Below are 18,041 nucleotides of genomic sequence, written 5' to 3'. Positions count from 1 at the left end.
CTCTGCTCCAACCAACCACTCTCTACCTCGACTTTTCCAAGGGGACACAGGCGTCCTGCCTACTTCCTGCCGGCGTTCTCTCTTAACACAGCAGCTAGCAGGTCTCATTGTGTAAAGAAGAAAAGAGAAGACGTCGGGGGGAGTCTTGGAGTGGGGTGGGGTAGCGGTTTGGAAAGTTTTTGCTTCTCCGAGGGGCGTGGTCTCTGGCTACAGGAGGCGGGGCCAAGGCCCGCCCTGCCTATAAGACGCCCGGAGGGGCCCCTCTACGCTTCCATTCATAAGCTGCGCGCGTGCCTTCCTGCTTCTGTTTGATCTCCAGCCTGTTCCCGAGGGCGGCACCTGCGGCCTCGTCTGCGCTCCCCGCCGCTTTGGCTCAACTTCTCCCCTTCTGCTGCTGCTCTTGGACGCCGCTCGCCGGGGACTTGGATCTCTGCAGAGTACCAGGAGCAAGCCTTCCTCTCCTTGCGCGCCGATTTGGAGTCCCGGCTATTATGGCTCTCCGCCTCCTCATCTCCGGCTTCCTGGCGCTGCTGTGCGCCCAGCTGGTAAGTGCGCAGCGATCGGATCCCCCGCGCGCGCGTAAAGCGAGAGCGCAGCTGGACCCGCTGCCTCCGGGGTTACTGTCCCGCAAAATGCGTCGTTTCCTACGCGCGGGGAGTAGGATAGAAGTTAAAGGTCCCTTCGCCTCCCGCTCCCGATGCCTGTTTACGGCGATGTTAGGTTAATCCGAGGACCAGGCAGCAGGCAGGAGTGGTTTACTCCGAATAAAGTAACACTTGAGCTCGTGTGTGTACAAATACTTGGGTATCTATCTGCCCAAGCTTTGCTGTTGAGTAGGAGACAGACAAGAGTGTCTGCATGGCCCCCACGGTCGCGGGGCCAAGTTGCGTGCATGGCCCTGGCACCGAAATTTGTGGGTGCCCCGGGCCCCTTAATAGAATTTTGTGGGTGGCCGGGGACCCAGGGAGTTGGCACCTATGGTAGGAGACTGGTCCGTTTGCGTGCGCTCTGGGGAAGAAGGCTTTGGCACCTCAGCCTACAGGTTGCAAACTCCGAGGTCTCAGGCAAGATGTTCATTGTAAAAGGACGTGTCAGATCGATGTCGGGTTTTTAAAGTTTCTAGTCCACATTACTGTGTATACGTGGGAAATGTGTGCAGCCTTTTGGGAGGCTGCATATCTCTATATATGACTTGCCTAAAGAAGTGCTACCGTGGACTTTGGGTCCTTATAATGGCTACTTATTATTAATTGTATATCCTGCCTCTCTTCCAAGGAACTAAATGTAGTCTAGACGGTTCCCCCCATTTTATCCTTTCAGCAACAGAGGTAAGCTAGGCTGATGGAGCAAGATCATGTGGTGAGGGTCATGGCTGAATGGCCCAGTCCTCATCCAACACTCTTAATTTAAGCAACTAAATCCTTTGGAAATACTGTAGAGCAGAACAGAAGGAAGTTGTTTGGTTGGTTTTAAAGGAATCTAGTCCCGGATTGGGAAAGCAAAAGGACCTTGCATGGAGCACATCTGCTGTTGTCTTCAGAAGTTTTTTGTACTGCATTTAAAACAAAATGTGATTTTTAATTAGGCTGCTTCCAGACAAGGGCATAATACTGTAAATGGGTTGTTGCAATATCGCAAGTGGGTTGTTTGCAACAGGTGTGTGTGGTGTTTTTTTTTAAAGAAATGATCAGATTTCCCCTGCAAAGGGTAAATCCAGATTGAATGAAGAGGTGGGGTGCAGGCTGATATTTTATTGATGTACGTATCTGCATTTATCGCTTCCCCATCACTGCAATTCCAGAGGCAGCTCAGTATAACAACTTTGGGCACACTTTTGGAAAACGCTATTTGCACAAGTGATAATGGGTGTCTGGTGAAACTAGGATTCAGATGCAGCAATTGAGATTAAGATGCACAGAGATTAAAAGGGCAAGATCTGGAAATATCTTTTGTTAGGTGATTTAGAGAATTGTCTGTGCACGGCCCCTTCACCAAGCAGTTCACCAAAACTGGGATTTGAATTAGAGTGGATGGCAGTGTTCTAAAAAGACAAGTTTGGGGGTTTAAATTTGCTTAGATTTGGTTGCTGTGTGTGTCAGTGGTAAAGAGAAGAGTAGTTAAATGAATCGGGATCTTTCTTGAATCAAAGTGCCGTTTTGTGTTTGTTGCCTGCGGCCCCCATGAAAACTTGTTGCTGAATCCTTTGTGAACTGGGTTTTTCTCTCCTAAACTTTTACCTTTTCAAACCTCCATCAGCCATAGCCAAAAGTTAGGGATAATGGGAGTTCAGCAACAGCCACCACAGTTTGGCCACCACTGTTCTAGACTTTAAAAAAATCTCTAGTTCAGGAATCTGTTTGGGCAGATGAGCGCATGGATGTTCTTTCCTGTGTGCTGTTGCCATGAAATATTGAGCGGGAGTGATAAGCCCCTCTTCCTTGGCTACTCCCCTTCTCTGACCTGGCAACGGGGCCCCCGCCTGGTTGCTCAAAGCATTGACCTGGAATAAAAGAGCAGATGTTTTCTTCCACCTAATGATTGCAACTTTCAGGGTTAGGGTGTGTGTGTGACGAGAGAGAGAGAGAGAGAGAGAGAGAGAGAGAGAGAGAGAAAGAAAGAAAGAAAGTAAGTGAGCAATCAGCACATGGAAGTATTGCTTTAGTAGGGAAGTATTGCTTTGTTTAGGAAACCCAGCCAGATGGGCGGGGTATAAATAAATTATTATTATTATTATTATTATTATTATTCCGATTACATAATTTTGTGGCAAATTGTCCAGACTGGTTTAACAAAACAAAAATAAATCATTATCAGGTTCAGATAGACCTTTGGAACTAAACAGACTCATACTCACAAAAAAGGTAAAACCATACCACATAATACTAGCAAGTTGTACAATTTAATATCCCTTAGTTTTCCCATTTTTACAAAAAGTGACTTCCTACCAAACCCAAAAGTATATTCCAATCATTCCTGTGAGCATGTTCCAGCTCAGCTCAGTATGTCTATACACTTTCCATATGCTCTTGTTTAACTATATCTCCATCGGTATTTTTAATTTTTTTTTAAGGCCGTACTCCGAATTATTCAAGTGCTGGTGTGATTAGCCGGTTCCTACTATATTTTTGTACATAGACTTTATATCTTGACCATTTTTCCTGTAATTTTTGTTTTGACTCTCAGACTGTTTGTTAATTGGGCCATTTCAACATATTCCTGAAGCTTACCTTGCCATTCAATTATCGTTGGAGGTTCTGCTTCCTTCCATTTTTTAGCTATAAGAGTACGTGCTGCCGCTGTTCCGCAAAGAAACATCTCTCTTGTGTTTTTGGGAATGTCTTCATCAAAAATAATCAGTGGAAAAAATTCTGGCTTTTTATGGAGGGTAATCCCTAAAAGTTTTTTTAACTCATCATAAATTTGGCCCCAGAAGTTTTTAACCTTCCTACACAGCCACCACATATGATACTGGTCCCCATTATTTTCCCCGCATCGCCAACATATATTAGCTATATTCTTATACATTTTTGATAATCTCGCTGGGGTGAGGTGCCACCTGTGTTGTATTTCCATCATGTTTTCTTGTATATTATATGATGTTGTAAATCTCATATTTGTCTTCCAAAGATGTTCCCATTGATCCATCATTATTGGGTGCCCAACATCCTGGGCCCATTTAATCATAGAAGATTTAACCGCCTCTTCTTTTACCTCCCATTCCAAAAGTAGGGGGTATGCTTTCATAATAATTTTAGTTTTGTTTTTTATCAATTCTAATTCCAATTTTGATGGTTCATTGGCAAAACCAATTTTTAAATCTTGCTGTAGGGTCCTGTAAATTTTACCACCAAATTTACAGGACCCTACAGCAAGATATTATTATTATTATTATTAGTAGTAGTAGTAGTAGTAGTAGTAGATTCCTTGCAGCATTTGTGGTTGTTTGGGGACATCCCCAGAATTTCTCCCTGCCCCACAGTATGGACATCTATTTGGAATCCACAGATCTGGTTGGCCACTGCAAGAACAGGATACTGGATTACATGGGCCCTTGGCCTGATCCAACAGGTCTCTTCTTATGTTTGTTATATAGATATCAGTGTAGTCATAGAATCGTAGGGTTGGAAGGGTCCCAAGGGTCATCTAGTCCAACCCCCTGCAATGTAGGAATCTCAGCTAAAGCTTCCATGACAGATGGCTATCCAACCTCTGCTTCAAAACCTCCAGGGGAGGAGAGTCCACCACCTCCCGAGGGAGGCCATTCCACTGTCTACCAACTCTTGTTTTTACACTTAAATCTTACACTCTTCCTACCCACCCATCTTTTTTGACACACACACCCTTCTTCCCTTCTTTACTGTCCTCTTTGTGCGCTTCGTTCTTGCCACGATAAATTAGTCTTTCAGGTGTTTTGGAACTGTGTGTTGTCGTCCCCCCCCCACCGCCCCATCTTTATTATTCCAAAGTTGACCCTTGGTGTTGAAAAAGCAGACTCTGGATACTAGTGTGGTTAGTGTGTCAGATTCGGATCAGAGACCCGGGTTCAAATCACCACCCAGCCATGAAGCTGACTGGGTGACCTTGGGTCAGTCACTCTCAGCGTAACCTACTTCACAGGGTTGTTGTGGGGATTAAATGGAGAGGGCGAAAACAGTGTGTGCCACCTCAAGCCTCTTGAAGGAAAGGTCATAGAATCATAGATTTGGAAGTGACCCCAAGGCTCATCTAGTCCAACCGTCTGGAATTCAGGAATGAAGGAGAGATCTAAAATCTACCTTAATAAATAATGAACTCTGGCTGCAATTAGGTTGAGGCTTAGGCTGCATTCCTTCTTGTAAATCTTTCTAGGAAAGCATGTATAGGCTAGTATTCTTCACCTTCTCCAATACTGGGGTGTCTTTATGCGACCTCAAGCAAATCTGTGCTTCAGGGAGCATGTGAAGGGTGAGCTATCTGGCCATGGATTCAGTGAGGAGAAGCAGGAGAGCAGCTTGAAAGTGCTGTGCAATTGTGTGTGGAACGGAGCCTCTCCAAAAGAAAAGCAGCAAACTTGTTTCACACAGCTGTTTGTAAAAGTGTGAGGTTTTCTCACAAAAGCGGGGTGGGTACTATGTCTATAAAGTCTTTACAGTTCCTCCAGGAAGCTAGTCTCCTTCCCTCCTGCCGCCAACACACACAAATATATCTACCTCTAGACCCGGGAAAGTAGGGTGGAATTTGTGTGAAATGCTCTGTGTGTATCGATTCAGGTAGGTAGCCGTGTTCATCTGACGCAGTCGATATATATATATATATATATATATATATATATATGTATATGTATATGTATATGTATATGTATATATATACTGTATATATAAAATTGTCCAGTAGCACCTTGGAGACCAACTAAGATTGTTCTTGGTACTGTATAGGCTTTCGTGTGCATGCACACTTCTTCAGATACACACGCTGTGTGTAAGAGAGAGAGAGAGAGAGAGACTTGTTGTTGTTGTTGTTTAGTCGTTTAGTTGTATCCGACTCTTCGTGATCCCATGGACCATAGCACACCAGGCACTCCTGTCTTGCACTGCCTCCCGCAGTTTGGTCAAACTCATGTTTGTAGCTTCGAGAACACTGTCCAACCTTCTCGTCCTCTGTCGTCCCCTTCTCCTAGTGCCCTCAATCTTTCCCAACATCAGGGTCTTTTCCAAGGATTCTTCTCTTCTCATGAGGTGGCCAAAGTATTGGAGCCTCAGCTTCACAATCTGTCCTTCCAGTGAGCACTCAGGGCTGATTTCCTTAAGAATCGATAGGTTTGATCTTCTTGCAGTCCATGGGACTCTCAAGAGCCTCCTCCAGCACCATAATTCAAAAGCATCAATTCTTCAGCGATCAGCCTTCTTTATGAGATATATTCTTTATGAGAGATATACAGAGATACACAATGGAACTATCTAAGCAGAGATCAAGGGAAGGCCAAGAACTGCTTTTTCCAGGATGGAGGGAAAGTGTGCAGTATAATTAATGTAGACTGTAATCTAGATTCTGTTGTCAGTATTTGGTTCGCTATTGTTGTAGAAGGAGGTGGGGGCATAAAGAGACTGGGGAGAGGGACCTGCTCTGGATGGGGGTGGCTGGGAAAGAGACTTTGCTTTCTCTGCAAAAATAGCTCAGAGGAGGAAAGAGCCCTTTGCATGCTCAGATGATGTTGATGGGGTGGGGAACATGATGCAAGTTTCTGGGCAACATCTTCCCCACAGACATCTGGTTGACCACACTGAGAACAGGATGCCGGAATGCTATAGTCGGAAGCAGCATATGGGTGGGGAAACTACAAAATGTCTGGCAAAATTTTGCCCGAAAAGCTCAACAACTTTGGCCAGAATTTTTAAAAAGCTCGAGAACTTTTGTGTCTGGATTTTCACTTTTTGAAACCCTACTCTACAACAGTTTGTAGAAATCAGCAGGCGATTGTTAATTTTTTGACAGCACTTTCACCTGGTAAACGTTGCCATATCCAGCTGTAGTTCCTGGCGCGAGAGCTTCTGAAAAGGTTGGCAGGCATAAGTACTCTGGGAACTGGCTGCAGCGGGCTAAGGCCTCAGGGCAAGCATATTGGGTCCAGAGCATAACTTTGAGGTTGGTTATCTAGCTGACTGTTGCCCACTGTGCACACTTCTCTTCCTGCCTGGATGGTTTGAATAAAAGGCTGTGAGGAAGGACTAAGGATGGGGAAAAGGACATATTGTTACTACCACCTATCGCTGAGCTAGGTTCAAGGTTCTTGTATTAATTTACACAACCCTGAACAACTTAGGTCAAGGGCACCTCAGGGATTACCTGAACCCTTACATCCCAGCTCAAATCAGCTGCAGGCAGTGTTCAAAATTAGCTAAGCATCAGGCGCATTTTGCACCCGGCTTTCGACCATTTGCGACCAAGTGAAGATTCCTGGGTGTCAGGATGGTGCCTGACGTCTCCACCATCTGGGGATCATTGGATTTGGACTGTTTTCACACACCAATACCCCATTCTATAGTATTCTATGAGTTCTATTTTATCTGCACAATCAGAAATGAATTTCTGGAACCCAATTGCTTTTTCTGGGCAGCCTGAGCAGGAGCAGTCGCCATTAAGAAAGAGGTTGGAATAGGCCAATATATATGTGGTCTGTCCCTGGACCAAGTGACTTTTCTTTCAATTCTCAAAGCTCTTAACCTAGCTCAAAGTTGCCCTCTGGCCCATGGGCCTTAGGTTGCCAACCCCTGGTTTAGGGAGCCATTTGGTTCCCAGTATACCTGAAGGAGTGTCTTCACCCCCATCGTTCTGCCTGGACACTGAGGTCCAGTGCCGAGGGCCTTCTGGCTGTTCCCTTGCTGCAAGAAGCCAAGTTACAGGGAACCAGGCAGAGGGCCTTCTCGGTAGTGGCACCCACCCTGTGGAACACCCTCCCACCAGATGTCAAAGAGAAAAACAACTACCAGACTTTTAGAAGACATCTGAAGGCAGCCCTGTTTAGGGAAGCTTTTAATGTTTAATAGATTACTGTATTTTAATATTCTGTTGGAAGCCACCCAAAGTGGCTGGGGAAACCCAGCCAGATGGGTGGGGTATAAATAATAATAATAATAATATATTATTATTATTATTATTATTATTATTATTATTATTATTATTATTATCTGAACTAGCCACGCCGGTAAGAGCAGGCGGCAGAGGGCAGCAGGGGTCGCCATGGGCCGGTTAGACAAGCCTTGTGGGCTGCTACCGGCCCATGGGCCTTAGGTTACCAACCCCTGGTTTAGGGAGCCATTTGGTTCCCAGCCTATATAGCTGAGTTTCTAACACCAGCTTCAGTACATTGTTGGTCATTCCCCAAGTTGGGGAGGCTCATTTGACAATGAGAAACCAAGCCTTTTGTGTCATCGGACCAGCGCTGTGGAATACTCTGCCAATAGTATGGATTAACTCTGCCAACTTTTCTTTTCCACCAAGCCTATGAAGGCAGTTAAGAATTCATCCTTCCATAATGCTTAATTGATGTCTGTATTTAACCTTTGTATGGTTCTTTGTATGGTTCTCACAGCAAACTATGGCAAGTTCTTAAAGAAATGGGAGTGCCTGATCACCTCATATGTCTCCTGAGAAATCTCTATGTGGGACAAGAAGCTACAGTTAGAACTGGATATGGAACAACTGATTGGTTCAAAATTGGGAAAGGAGTACGACAAGGTTGTATATTGTCTCCCTGCTTATTTAACTTATATGCAGAATTCATCATGCGAAAGGCTGGACTAGATGAATCCCAAGCCGGAATTAAGATTGCTGGAAGAAATATCAACAACCTCAGATATGCAGATGACACAACCTTGATGGCAGAAAGCGAGGAGGAATTAAAGAACCTTTTAATGAGGGTGAAAGAGGAGAGCGCAAAATATGGTCTGAAGCTCAACATCAAAAAAACCAAGATCATGGCCACTGGTCCCATCACCTCCTGGCAAATAGAAGGGGAAAAAATGGAGGCAGTGAGAGATTTTACTTTCTTGGGCTCCTTGATCACTGCAGATGGTGACAGCAGTCACGAAATTAAAAGACGCCTGCTTCTTGGGAGAAAAGCAATGACAAACCTAGACAGCATCTTAAAAAGCAGAGACATCACCTTGCCGACAAAGGTCCGTATAGTTAAAGCTATGGTTTTCCCAGTAGTGATGTATGGAAGTGAGAGTTGGACCATAAAGAAGGCTGATCGCCGAAGAATTGATGCTTTTGAATTATGGTGCTGGAGGAGACTCTTGAGAGTCCCATGGACTGCAAGAAGATCAAACCTATCCATTCTTAAGGAAATCAGCCCTGAGTGCTCACTGGAAGGACAGATTGTGAAGCTGAGGCTCCAATACTTTGGCCACTTCATGGGAAGAGAAGACTCCCTGGAAAAGACCCTGATGCTGGGAAAGATTGAGGGCAGTAGGAGAAGAGGATGACAGAGTACGAGTTGGTTGGACAGTGTTCTCGAAGCTACGAACATGAGTTTGACCAAACTGCGGGAGGCAGTGCAAGACAGGAGTGCCTGGCGTGCTCTGGTCCATGGGGTCACGAAGAGTCGGACACGACTAAACGACTAAACAACAACATGGTTCTTATGTTTCTATCGCTGTAAACCGCTTTGAGATACACCATATTTTTCCGTGCATAAGACGAGGTTTTTTATTTATTAAAAAAATGATGTTAAAAATTGGGGCTCATCTTATACATGGGTAGTGCAGAGGGGGGATGGGAGATTGGTTTCAGCTGCGAGCAGGAGATTCTCAGCGTTGAAAGGGTAGGTGATTGGTGGCTGTTGCAAGGGCTGTTTGTGATTGGCTGCTGCTGCGGCAATTCGGCGGTTGTTTGGCGGCTGCCAGTGTTGAGCGGTCAGAAAATTGGTGACTTTGGCGACGCTTGCTATTGTCAGTGTTTGAGTGTTGAGTGACCGATTTTCGGCAATCCCCCCCAAAAAGCTTAACAACCCATGGCAATCTCCCCTATTTTCTTAATTTTGAGCCCCCCCAAAGTCTTATACATGGGGGCGTGTTGCACACAGAAAAATACATTTATATAACTATATCTATTTATGACATAGTGGTATACAAATATTGGTATAAATAAATGAATAGCTCAGTGGCAGAGCATTCGCTGTGCACGATGCAGGAAGTCCCAGGTTCAATTCCTAGCAGCATTTCCAGGAAGCACTGCGAAAAGACCCCTAGCAGAAATCCTGGAGAGTCACTGCCAGTCAGTGCAGAAAATGCTAATCCAGATGGACCCAATGGTCTGATTCGGTATCAGGCAAATAGCTTCCTGTGTTCCTGTAATAGGCCAGAGGGAGGGGGCTGCAAGGAATCTCCCGTGTTAACTGGTTTTCCCCACCCTCTCTTTATTGCTCACAGGCTGAGCTGGCTGGCGTCTTCGAACTTCAGGTGCACTCCTTCACCACGAGCAGCCTGCGGAGCTTCTGCCACGGCGGCCAGCCCTGCCGCCTCTTCTTCCGCGTTTGCCTGAAGCACGCCCAGGCCGTGGTTTCTCCAGAACCCCCCTGCACCTTTGGGGCAGCCTTGAGCGACATCGTCCCTGCTGACCGGAACGCCGTGGCCACCAGCGGGCCCATCCGGGTCCCTTTCCACTTCAAGTGGCCGGTGAGCTCCTTTTCCCCCCAGGCCTCAGCTCTGCATGTTTTGAGCCTCTCTGTTTCAAACTCAGGACAGAAAGCCGTAGCTCTGCACCCCTTTCTCCCATGGGATTCTGATGAATTCGCTACCTGTGTCCCATTTTTTTCTAATAGTGGGCGTTTTCTCTCTGGCACATGCCTTGTTTCTGTACTTTAGTGTGAAACAAGAAGGTATGGGAAAAGCTGTGTTGAGGCATGTGTGTGGCTAGGATATATTTGGGGGGGGGGCGCAGAACCTCAGTTAAGTATTTTTATTGATTTGCTTGAATATGTGGGAATGTTGAGGAGAGGATATATTGTTTATTAATATCCTTCCTAACTTGCTCTAGCAAGTTCCTTTACTTAGCAGAGTTTACATTCCCCTTTTTTACATGCGCAGCAGGTAGCTGTTTGCAGGCTTGTGAAATCCTCTCACTATTATACAATTCAGTCTGTTGCAGATTGAATTGTACGTTCCTGGTAAGTTCCCTTGAACCCTTCTTAAAAGAATAAAGACGCCGCAATCTTATTCAAAGCCCAGGGTAGTCTTTAGCATACAAGCCACCGCCACCACCCCAATCCAGAGACGAAACAAGCGCATGGCTCCGCCAGTGACTCCGACTGCCAGTTATTTCTCTCACGAGCTCCTTCTACAGTTGCAGCCTCGGGCTGGAGGCTCCTTTGCCTCGCCTTCACCTCCCCGAACCACCGCCGGAACCGCTTGCTGCCGGAAGTTTACAAGGTTTTAATTAATTTGCAGCAATTAAAGCGTGGTTAAGAGAGAAGGTGCGGAACAGCGGCGCAGCTCCCCCCCCCCATAAAAAAACTCCAGACAAAACAGGTGTGGGGTTGCCCTCCCTTGTTCCCAGAATTCTTTTCTTAGTGGGTTGGAAACGGTTTGCCAGATGATTTTTCTTTCGATCCCACAAACTTGAGCAGAAAAGCAGAGAGCACCACCGATGGCGCAGCACGTCTTTGGTAAATGAGTGCACAAAGTCGAAAGTCCTTTAGTGAAACAGTAGGTATACATTTTGGTAATACCTAGGTATATATGTATTTTGTTTCTCTAGCTTGAGCAAAGTTATTTATTACAGTGGACGCTCGGGTCGCGAACGTGATCCGTGCGGGAGGCACGTTCGCAACCCGCAGTGCCGCATCACGATTCGGCGCTTCTGCGCATGCGCAAAGCGCGATTTAGCACTGAAACCTGGAAGTAACCCGTTTGGGTACTTCCGGGTTCGGCGCGGGACGCAACCTGAAAACACACAACCTGAAGCGTCTGTAACCCGAGGTATGACTATTTCATAACAGGTAGATAGTTAAGAGCTTAGGTGGCTTCAGCTGTGGGTACTGGGCGCCCCCCCAGAATTCGGTGCCCAGGCGTCCCACACCCCTGGGTAAAGACAGCCCGGTCGAAGTCAATAAAATAAGTTTAGTTACATCAGCTCACAGCTGGATCCCTGAAGGCAGACTTAGTTACCAATATGTACAGTACATGTACAGTACCAATATGTACAGTACATGTGGATCTACACCATGTGGGGGGGGGGGAATAATCCCAGTGCAACGAATCCCCATGTAGGGGTTCTTTGAAGCTCCTTCAACACCCTCCCCTCATAGGCATCTAATTCCCCCCCTTCAACACCGTCAGGAGCTTAGATAAAGCCAGGGGCTGTCTTAGAGCTTGGCAGTACAATTACCAGCAGGCTGCCACCACTCCCTGCCCGTACAATTCCATAGAAGGTTCAGGGAGACTCCTTCTACCCTTATCTGGGTTGCACGGCTTAGCTCACAAATTATAAACCCAATTTGCAACAAAATATCTAGTAGGGTCCGAATGGTCCGGCTCTGGACTCAGCTTCACTCATTCAAAGGCAAGGAAGACAAAACAAGAAATACTTTTCAGTATTTATTGTAAAATAAAATACTTATAACGAGGGTGCACGTTTCTTAGAAAGCATACAAATCAAAATAAAACCTTATTCTAAGTAATGTACTCACACACAAAAGTTCAATCTTAAATCAAAAAGTCTCTCAGGCAGTCCTAGGTAGAAGCTAGTCAAACGAAGATGTAAGTGAAAAAGAGAGGTGTGCTGCATGACCTTTTGTTACCTGGACAGGTGAGGTCATGCCCACCTTCTATCACATGCAAAAGGAAGGATGCTCCAGGCCAGGAGGAACAGGAAGTTTTGACTGGCTAGACCAAACATCCCCTTGCATGTCCACTCTAGGAAAACAAGGAATGTTGTATGTGACTGCTCTCAGTGGATTACATCCCACAGAATGTGGGGGGGGGAGCTGCCCCCCCAGCTGCACCCATGCATTGAGCGAAGGCTCTCATCCATATACAGTATACATGTCCAGCTTCCAACTCTTTGGAGACCCAATCTCCTATTTGGTTTTTATCCTGCCTTTCTTCCAAATTGCTCAGGGGTGATAGGAATGATTTCTGCACCTTCCTTTATCCTAGGGGTAGACAGTGTTTGAAGTCAATTCCCATTGCCTGCAGCCAGCATGACCAACAGTCAGGGATGATGGGAGTTGTAGTACAACAACATCTGGGGAGGGGGGCAGCAACAGGTTGGCTACCTCTGTTTTATCCTGCAGGGGTGCGTCAGAAAAGCACAGCTGGTAAAGAAATTGAAGATTAAGAAAGAATTAAGGAGGTTCAAAACCTCTAACAACCAAAAAAGATATAGTGTGTAGACGAAAATAGAAAATCTATTGCATAGCATAGTGAAGGCTGAGAAAGTAGAGGGGAGACAGTACTGGGAGGGGAGGGGGAGGGGGGAGGTAAATAAAGACTCAGACAATGAATATACAATATATACTGAAGTTTTATTTATTCATCAATGTTATATATTGTTTTGTTTTTATTCATGTAATGCACATTTTGAAAATCAATAAAGATTGTTTTAAAAATAAAAAATAAAAGAAAATCACAGCTGGATCAGACAGTGATCCATTTAGTTCAGCGTCTTGCTGTTCGGGTATCACTTGGAAACCCATGAGGAATCAGTATTTGCAGTCATGGGGGGGGGGGCTGAAACTCGAGTTTCCATGGGGGGCCCTACACAACCAACAAGGTCTGGGTTGGTCTCTTCTTCAGTCGTGTTCTTCCACGACAGATCACAACACCTTTGCAATGTTTGTGCTACTGACTCTCAAACATTGGGATTGTTGAAATACTGTATATACGAAAAAAAAGAATAATTCATTTGAGTCGCTCGACTCAAATTGGGTCTCATTTTAGGCAGGATTTGCCAACTCAGAGGCTCTAATTGAATAAGGCTTTTTCTTTTTATATTCCCCCCGTCCTGCCTACTCATATACCTTTCAAGGTATTTTTACCCATCTCCTGTAATTTCTTCTCCAGTTCTCCTTTCACACTCAACTTTAGTCTCTCCCCCTACCATTGAAAAAGAAGCCATTTTATCTAATAAAATTCTTCCTCTCTAATTCCTTTTGCATTGAGTTATTTCTCATGGCAGAGTTTCCTCTTATTCACTTCTCTGTTGCTTTTTTTTTAAATTCTCCTCCTTTTATCTCGCTTTCTAATTTCCTTTTACACCTCCTCTGGCCTTTCCACTGCCCTTTCATCCCTCTCTTCTCCCCCCGCAAAAGTTGCTCTGAGTCTCAGCCATCTTTACTCATTTCAGTGGTCCAACCAAAAGAGTGCCTTTTCTAGGGTGCCACCTGTTACAATAATGTGTGCGCATTATCAAAAGACAAGTAAATGCTCCCCCCCCCCTTTAGCAGTTTCGTTTACCCACATGCAACAAATTAGACCGGGACTTCTTTAAAGAAGTGATACCCTTGTTAAGACGGCTGGCCCTGTCATTAAGCAGGATGAGGCAAGTGCCTCAGGCTGTTGATTTTGGGTGTCATGACAGCCAACTGTTAAGTTAATATTGTTATTATCATATATTATTTTACTGTCAGGGAAGAAGGGAAGCAGTTATGAGATTTTCTGCTTCAGGTGCTAAAATAAATTAGTCAGCTTTGGGTATTAGGTTCCTTGACTTGGAGTGGAGCCAGGGGATGGGGGTGGCATTTGCTGCTCTGCCTCCCTCAACAATATTATTATTATTATTATTATTTAAAGTATTTTTCTGTGAATAAGACGCCCCCTATTTTGGGGGAGTCAAAATTAAGAAAATGCACTATACACTATCTGTGTATAAGACAACCCATTATTTTAAACTTCAAAAATTTAGGAAAAAAATATAGTCTTATACACAGAAAAATACTGTTGTTGTTATATTTTTTGTGTGTGTGCAGCCCAGCTTAATAAGAATTCATTTGCTGTTTTTCCTCACCTGGTTAAGGGAAAACAGACAATACAATACAATACAATACACTTGATTTTAATATTTGAGTGTAATCCTAAAGGTGTTTCCCCACCAACTTGTTCTCTCACCATTCTTGTTCTGAGGAGAAAACAGGAGGAATTTTCTTCTCTTTTTTTACATTTTTGGTTTATGTGGTGTTGGGAGGGCAGCCAGTTATATTTATTTTTGGATCTAAGTGTGTTCTGCTGAATTGAATTGTTTTTTTATTAAGTGCAAGCCACACTCTGGGAGTTTGAATGAAGGCTGTTGTAGGAAAACAACAGGAGACTGAGGAGAAATTTGGAGGGAAATTGAGAGGGAAGTATTGGATGGAGGTGGGGACAGTCTAGCCGGCATCTGGAGCAAACAGAGGCCACAAACACACACCCAGCTTGTTATTTTTATTTTGAATGTGTGTGTCAGCCCTATAACAACTCTGACTCCATTTTAGCCGGTAGACAGAAAACTGCCCAGCAGCTTTTAGGCCACCATGTTCACCTTGAGGCCTTTCTCTTGGAGCAAGGCCAGATGGACACACAACTCTCCTTTCTGTCCCCGCCCCCTCAGCATTTTCCCTGACATATAAAAATGGCTGCGGAGCTGTGCCAGCTAGTTTCCTTGCATTCGCCAGCTTGTGAGAACGGACCTTGCACGCGCAGGTCCTAGTCTTAACTGTAGCTGAAAAAGTACTGAGGTGGATGCGAAATGGCTATTCGCCGGCGGTTCCCCCACACCTTATGTGTGTGTTCACGTCTGAGGCGGCCATTTCTGAACATTACAGCCTCACCTCCCATAAAAATACTTTTGAATTAAAACTAAAGAGGGGTCAAAACTAAAATACAGCATCTGCTAATTTTGTTAGCAGATATGTTACTTAGGCTGCTTCTGCCAACCAGAAGGGAACAGTTATGTGAACAAGAATTGTTGCTGAGGAGAATGGCCGAGTCCCAGTGCCACCCGCTCAAAATGGCGGCACTCTTGCCTTTCCAGAACTTGAGATTCTTATTTTTTCTAATTGGAGCCTTGCGTAAAATAGAACGAATTGCATTTAACCACAAGGAGGAGATAACCACCTGGGGCTATTGTTTTGGCATTTTGTGAAAGAATCAACAGCCTTGTTGAACACAACCTCGACCGCTGGCCCATTTGAAAACAACTGAGACTCAAAGTTGTTGTTGTTGTTGTTAGTTACCTGCCCTTTGCCCTAAGGTCCCAGGGTGGGATGCAACATGAAAATATAATATTAAGAACACACAATCACAAAAAGTAAGGGGGTTATTATTGTTATCCTTGAAGTCTGAGGAAGAAGCTGAGGCCTCTCACTGCTCCACTATAATAATAATAATAATAATAATAATAATAATAATAATAATAATAATAATAATAATAATAATAAATTAATTTTTATTTATAGACCATCCATCTATACACCATCCATCTAAAATACAATAATTCATCAAATATTAAAAACTTCCCTAAACAGGGCTGCCTTCAGATGTCTTCTAAACATCAGATACTGGCAGTTGTTTATTTCTTAGACATTTGATGGGAGGGCGTTCCACGGGGCGGGCGCCACCACCGAGAAGGTCCTCTGCCTGGTTCCCTGTAACCTCAGTTCTCGCAGGGAGGGAACTGCCAGAGGGCCCTCGGAGCTGGACCTCAGTGTCCGGGCAGAACGATAGGGGTGGAGATGCTCCTTCAGGTATACTGGCCCAAGGCCGTTTAGGGCTTTAAAGGTCAGCACCAACACTTTGAATTGTGCTTGTACTGGGAGTCAATGTAGGTCTTTCAAGACTGGTGTTATGTGGTCTTGGCGGCTGCTCCCAGTCACCAGTCTAGCTGCCGCATTCTGGATTAGTTTCCGGGTCACCTTCAAAGGTAGCCCCACGTACAGCTCATTGCAGTAGTCCAAGCAGGAGATAACCAGAGCATGCACCACTCTGGCAAGACAGTCTGCGGGCAGGGAGGGTCTCATCCTGCATAGCAGATGGAGCTCATAAACAGCTGCCTTGGATACAGAATTAACCTGCGCCTCCATGGACAGCTGAGAGCCCAAAAAAGTTATATGATCTAAGAAATTCTTTAAAAGAATCCTTCCAAAATAATTTAAAAATTAGAATGTAGCACCTTAGAGACCAACTGAGTATAATACAACTCTTTTGAAGACTTTGTTCTTTTAAGAGAGTTTTTAGGTTTTTAAGAAGAGTCTTTTTAACTATCTTTTAAAAGAATTGTTTTAATTTATTTTGACCGGCAGACCCAACATGGCTACCCACTTGAATCCTGTCTCACAGGTTTCCTTGAAGTGGTTTGGACCCTATTCAACATATTGTAAAAAGGGAGCAGATTTTATGATGGCTGATTGTGTGTGTATTTTTTTTTTTGAGAGAATGTGTGTGTGTGTGTGTGTGTGTGTGTGTGTGTGTGTGTGTTTAATGAACGTTTTAAAGGATTTTTCTTCTGTTGTGTGCTGCCACAAATGTGCTTACAGGTTTAAACAGTGGGATATAAATGTTTAAATTAAGGAAAATTGAGGTTCTTCCATGTTCCATATGCCTGGGGGCTATTCTAAACTCGGAATTGTTTTTTTTTTGTTTGTTTTTTGCCAAATTAACCTCCTCACGCATAGTGAAAACTGGCACCGTAGAGAAACATCTTCTGTATTTCCTCAAGTCTCTCACTTGTCTTTTCTTTTTTTCCTTCTCTCCCAGGGCACATTTTCCCTCATTATTGAATCCTGGAGGGCAGAATCAGGAGAGCCATCGACAGGTAAAAAAATTTATACAATGAAAATATTCGAAGTGCTGCACATTCATGATAAGTCCAAACAACAATCCTGTAAAGTAGGCCAATAGCACCCAAAGCAATAAGAGAGAGATGAAATGACGACCAAAAAATATGTTAAGGGGGCAAGAATAGAAAAGTTATTGTTTCAGAGATATAGAAAGCACTACACTCCTTTTTTGTTTGTTTTCATAGAGTTTATTTACAACACACACACACACACACACACGTCAAACTAAACTTGAAAATAATAGTGCAGAATCAAAAGAAAAACAAACAACAAAACACACACACACACACACAAGAAATAAGACATAAAGTACGAAAACATATACAAAACAAATAATAATATATACCCTGTATGTACCATATTTCAGTTCTTCTTTTCTTCTAATTGACTTCCTTCATCCTCAACATGGTTCTTTTGTTTTTGGTAAACGGTCTCCTTTTTATAATTATAATTATTTATTTATTTATACCCCGCCCATCTAGCTGGGTTTCCCCAGCCACTCTGGATGGCTTCCAACAAAACATTAAAATACAATAAACCGCCAAACATTAAAAGCTTCCCTAAACAGGAGTACATTCCTCTTTTCTTTTCTTTTTGCATATACTGTACTTTTGCATATACTATAACATAACAACCATTATCTCATTTGCTCTGCCGAGCACATAACTTCCCTCCATCCTTTTTTTTGGGGGTTTCATTCTGTTTGTTACATTTTATTTTCCACATTTGTAACATCTCCAGTCTATATTTA

General features: G+C 44.1%; 1 protein-coding gene across 2 annotated transcripts in view; it reads left to right on the top strand.

Moving 5' to 3' along the window:
• Nucleotides 1-262: 262 nt before the first annotated feature.
• DLL3 (delta like canonical Notch ligand 3) overlaps nucleotides 263-18,041 on the top strand; it is a 111,230-nt gene continuing 93,451 nt past the window's right edge. For both annotated transcript variants that reach the window (XM_035116867.2, XM_035116866.2), the window contains exons 1-3: nucleotides 263-545; nucleotides 9,909-10,154; nucleotides 17,208-17,265. In XM_035116867.2, the coding sequence (XP_034972758.2) occupies nucleotides 492-545; nucleotides 9,909-10,154; nucleotides 17,208-17,265 (358 nt within the window). In that variant the 5' untranslated portion in view covers nucleotides 263-491. The remainder of the gene's footprint in view (nucleotides 546-9,908; nucleotides 10,155-17,207; nucleotides 17,266-18,041) is intronic.

This window comes from Zootoca vivipara, chromosome 6 (genome assembly GCF_963506605.1).
Source record: "Zootoca vivipara chromosome 6, rZooViv1.1, whole genome shotgun sequence".
NCBI lineage: Eukaryota > Metazoa > Chordata > Lepidosauria > Squamata > Lacertidae > Zootoca > Zootoca vivipara.
Note: the sequence above shows the minus strand (reverse complement) of the source record. Positions and strands in the feature narration are given on the sequence as shown.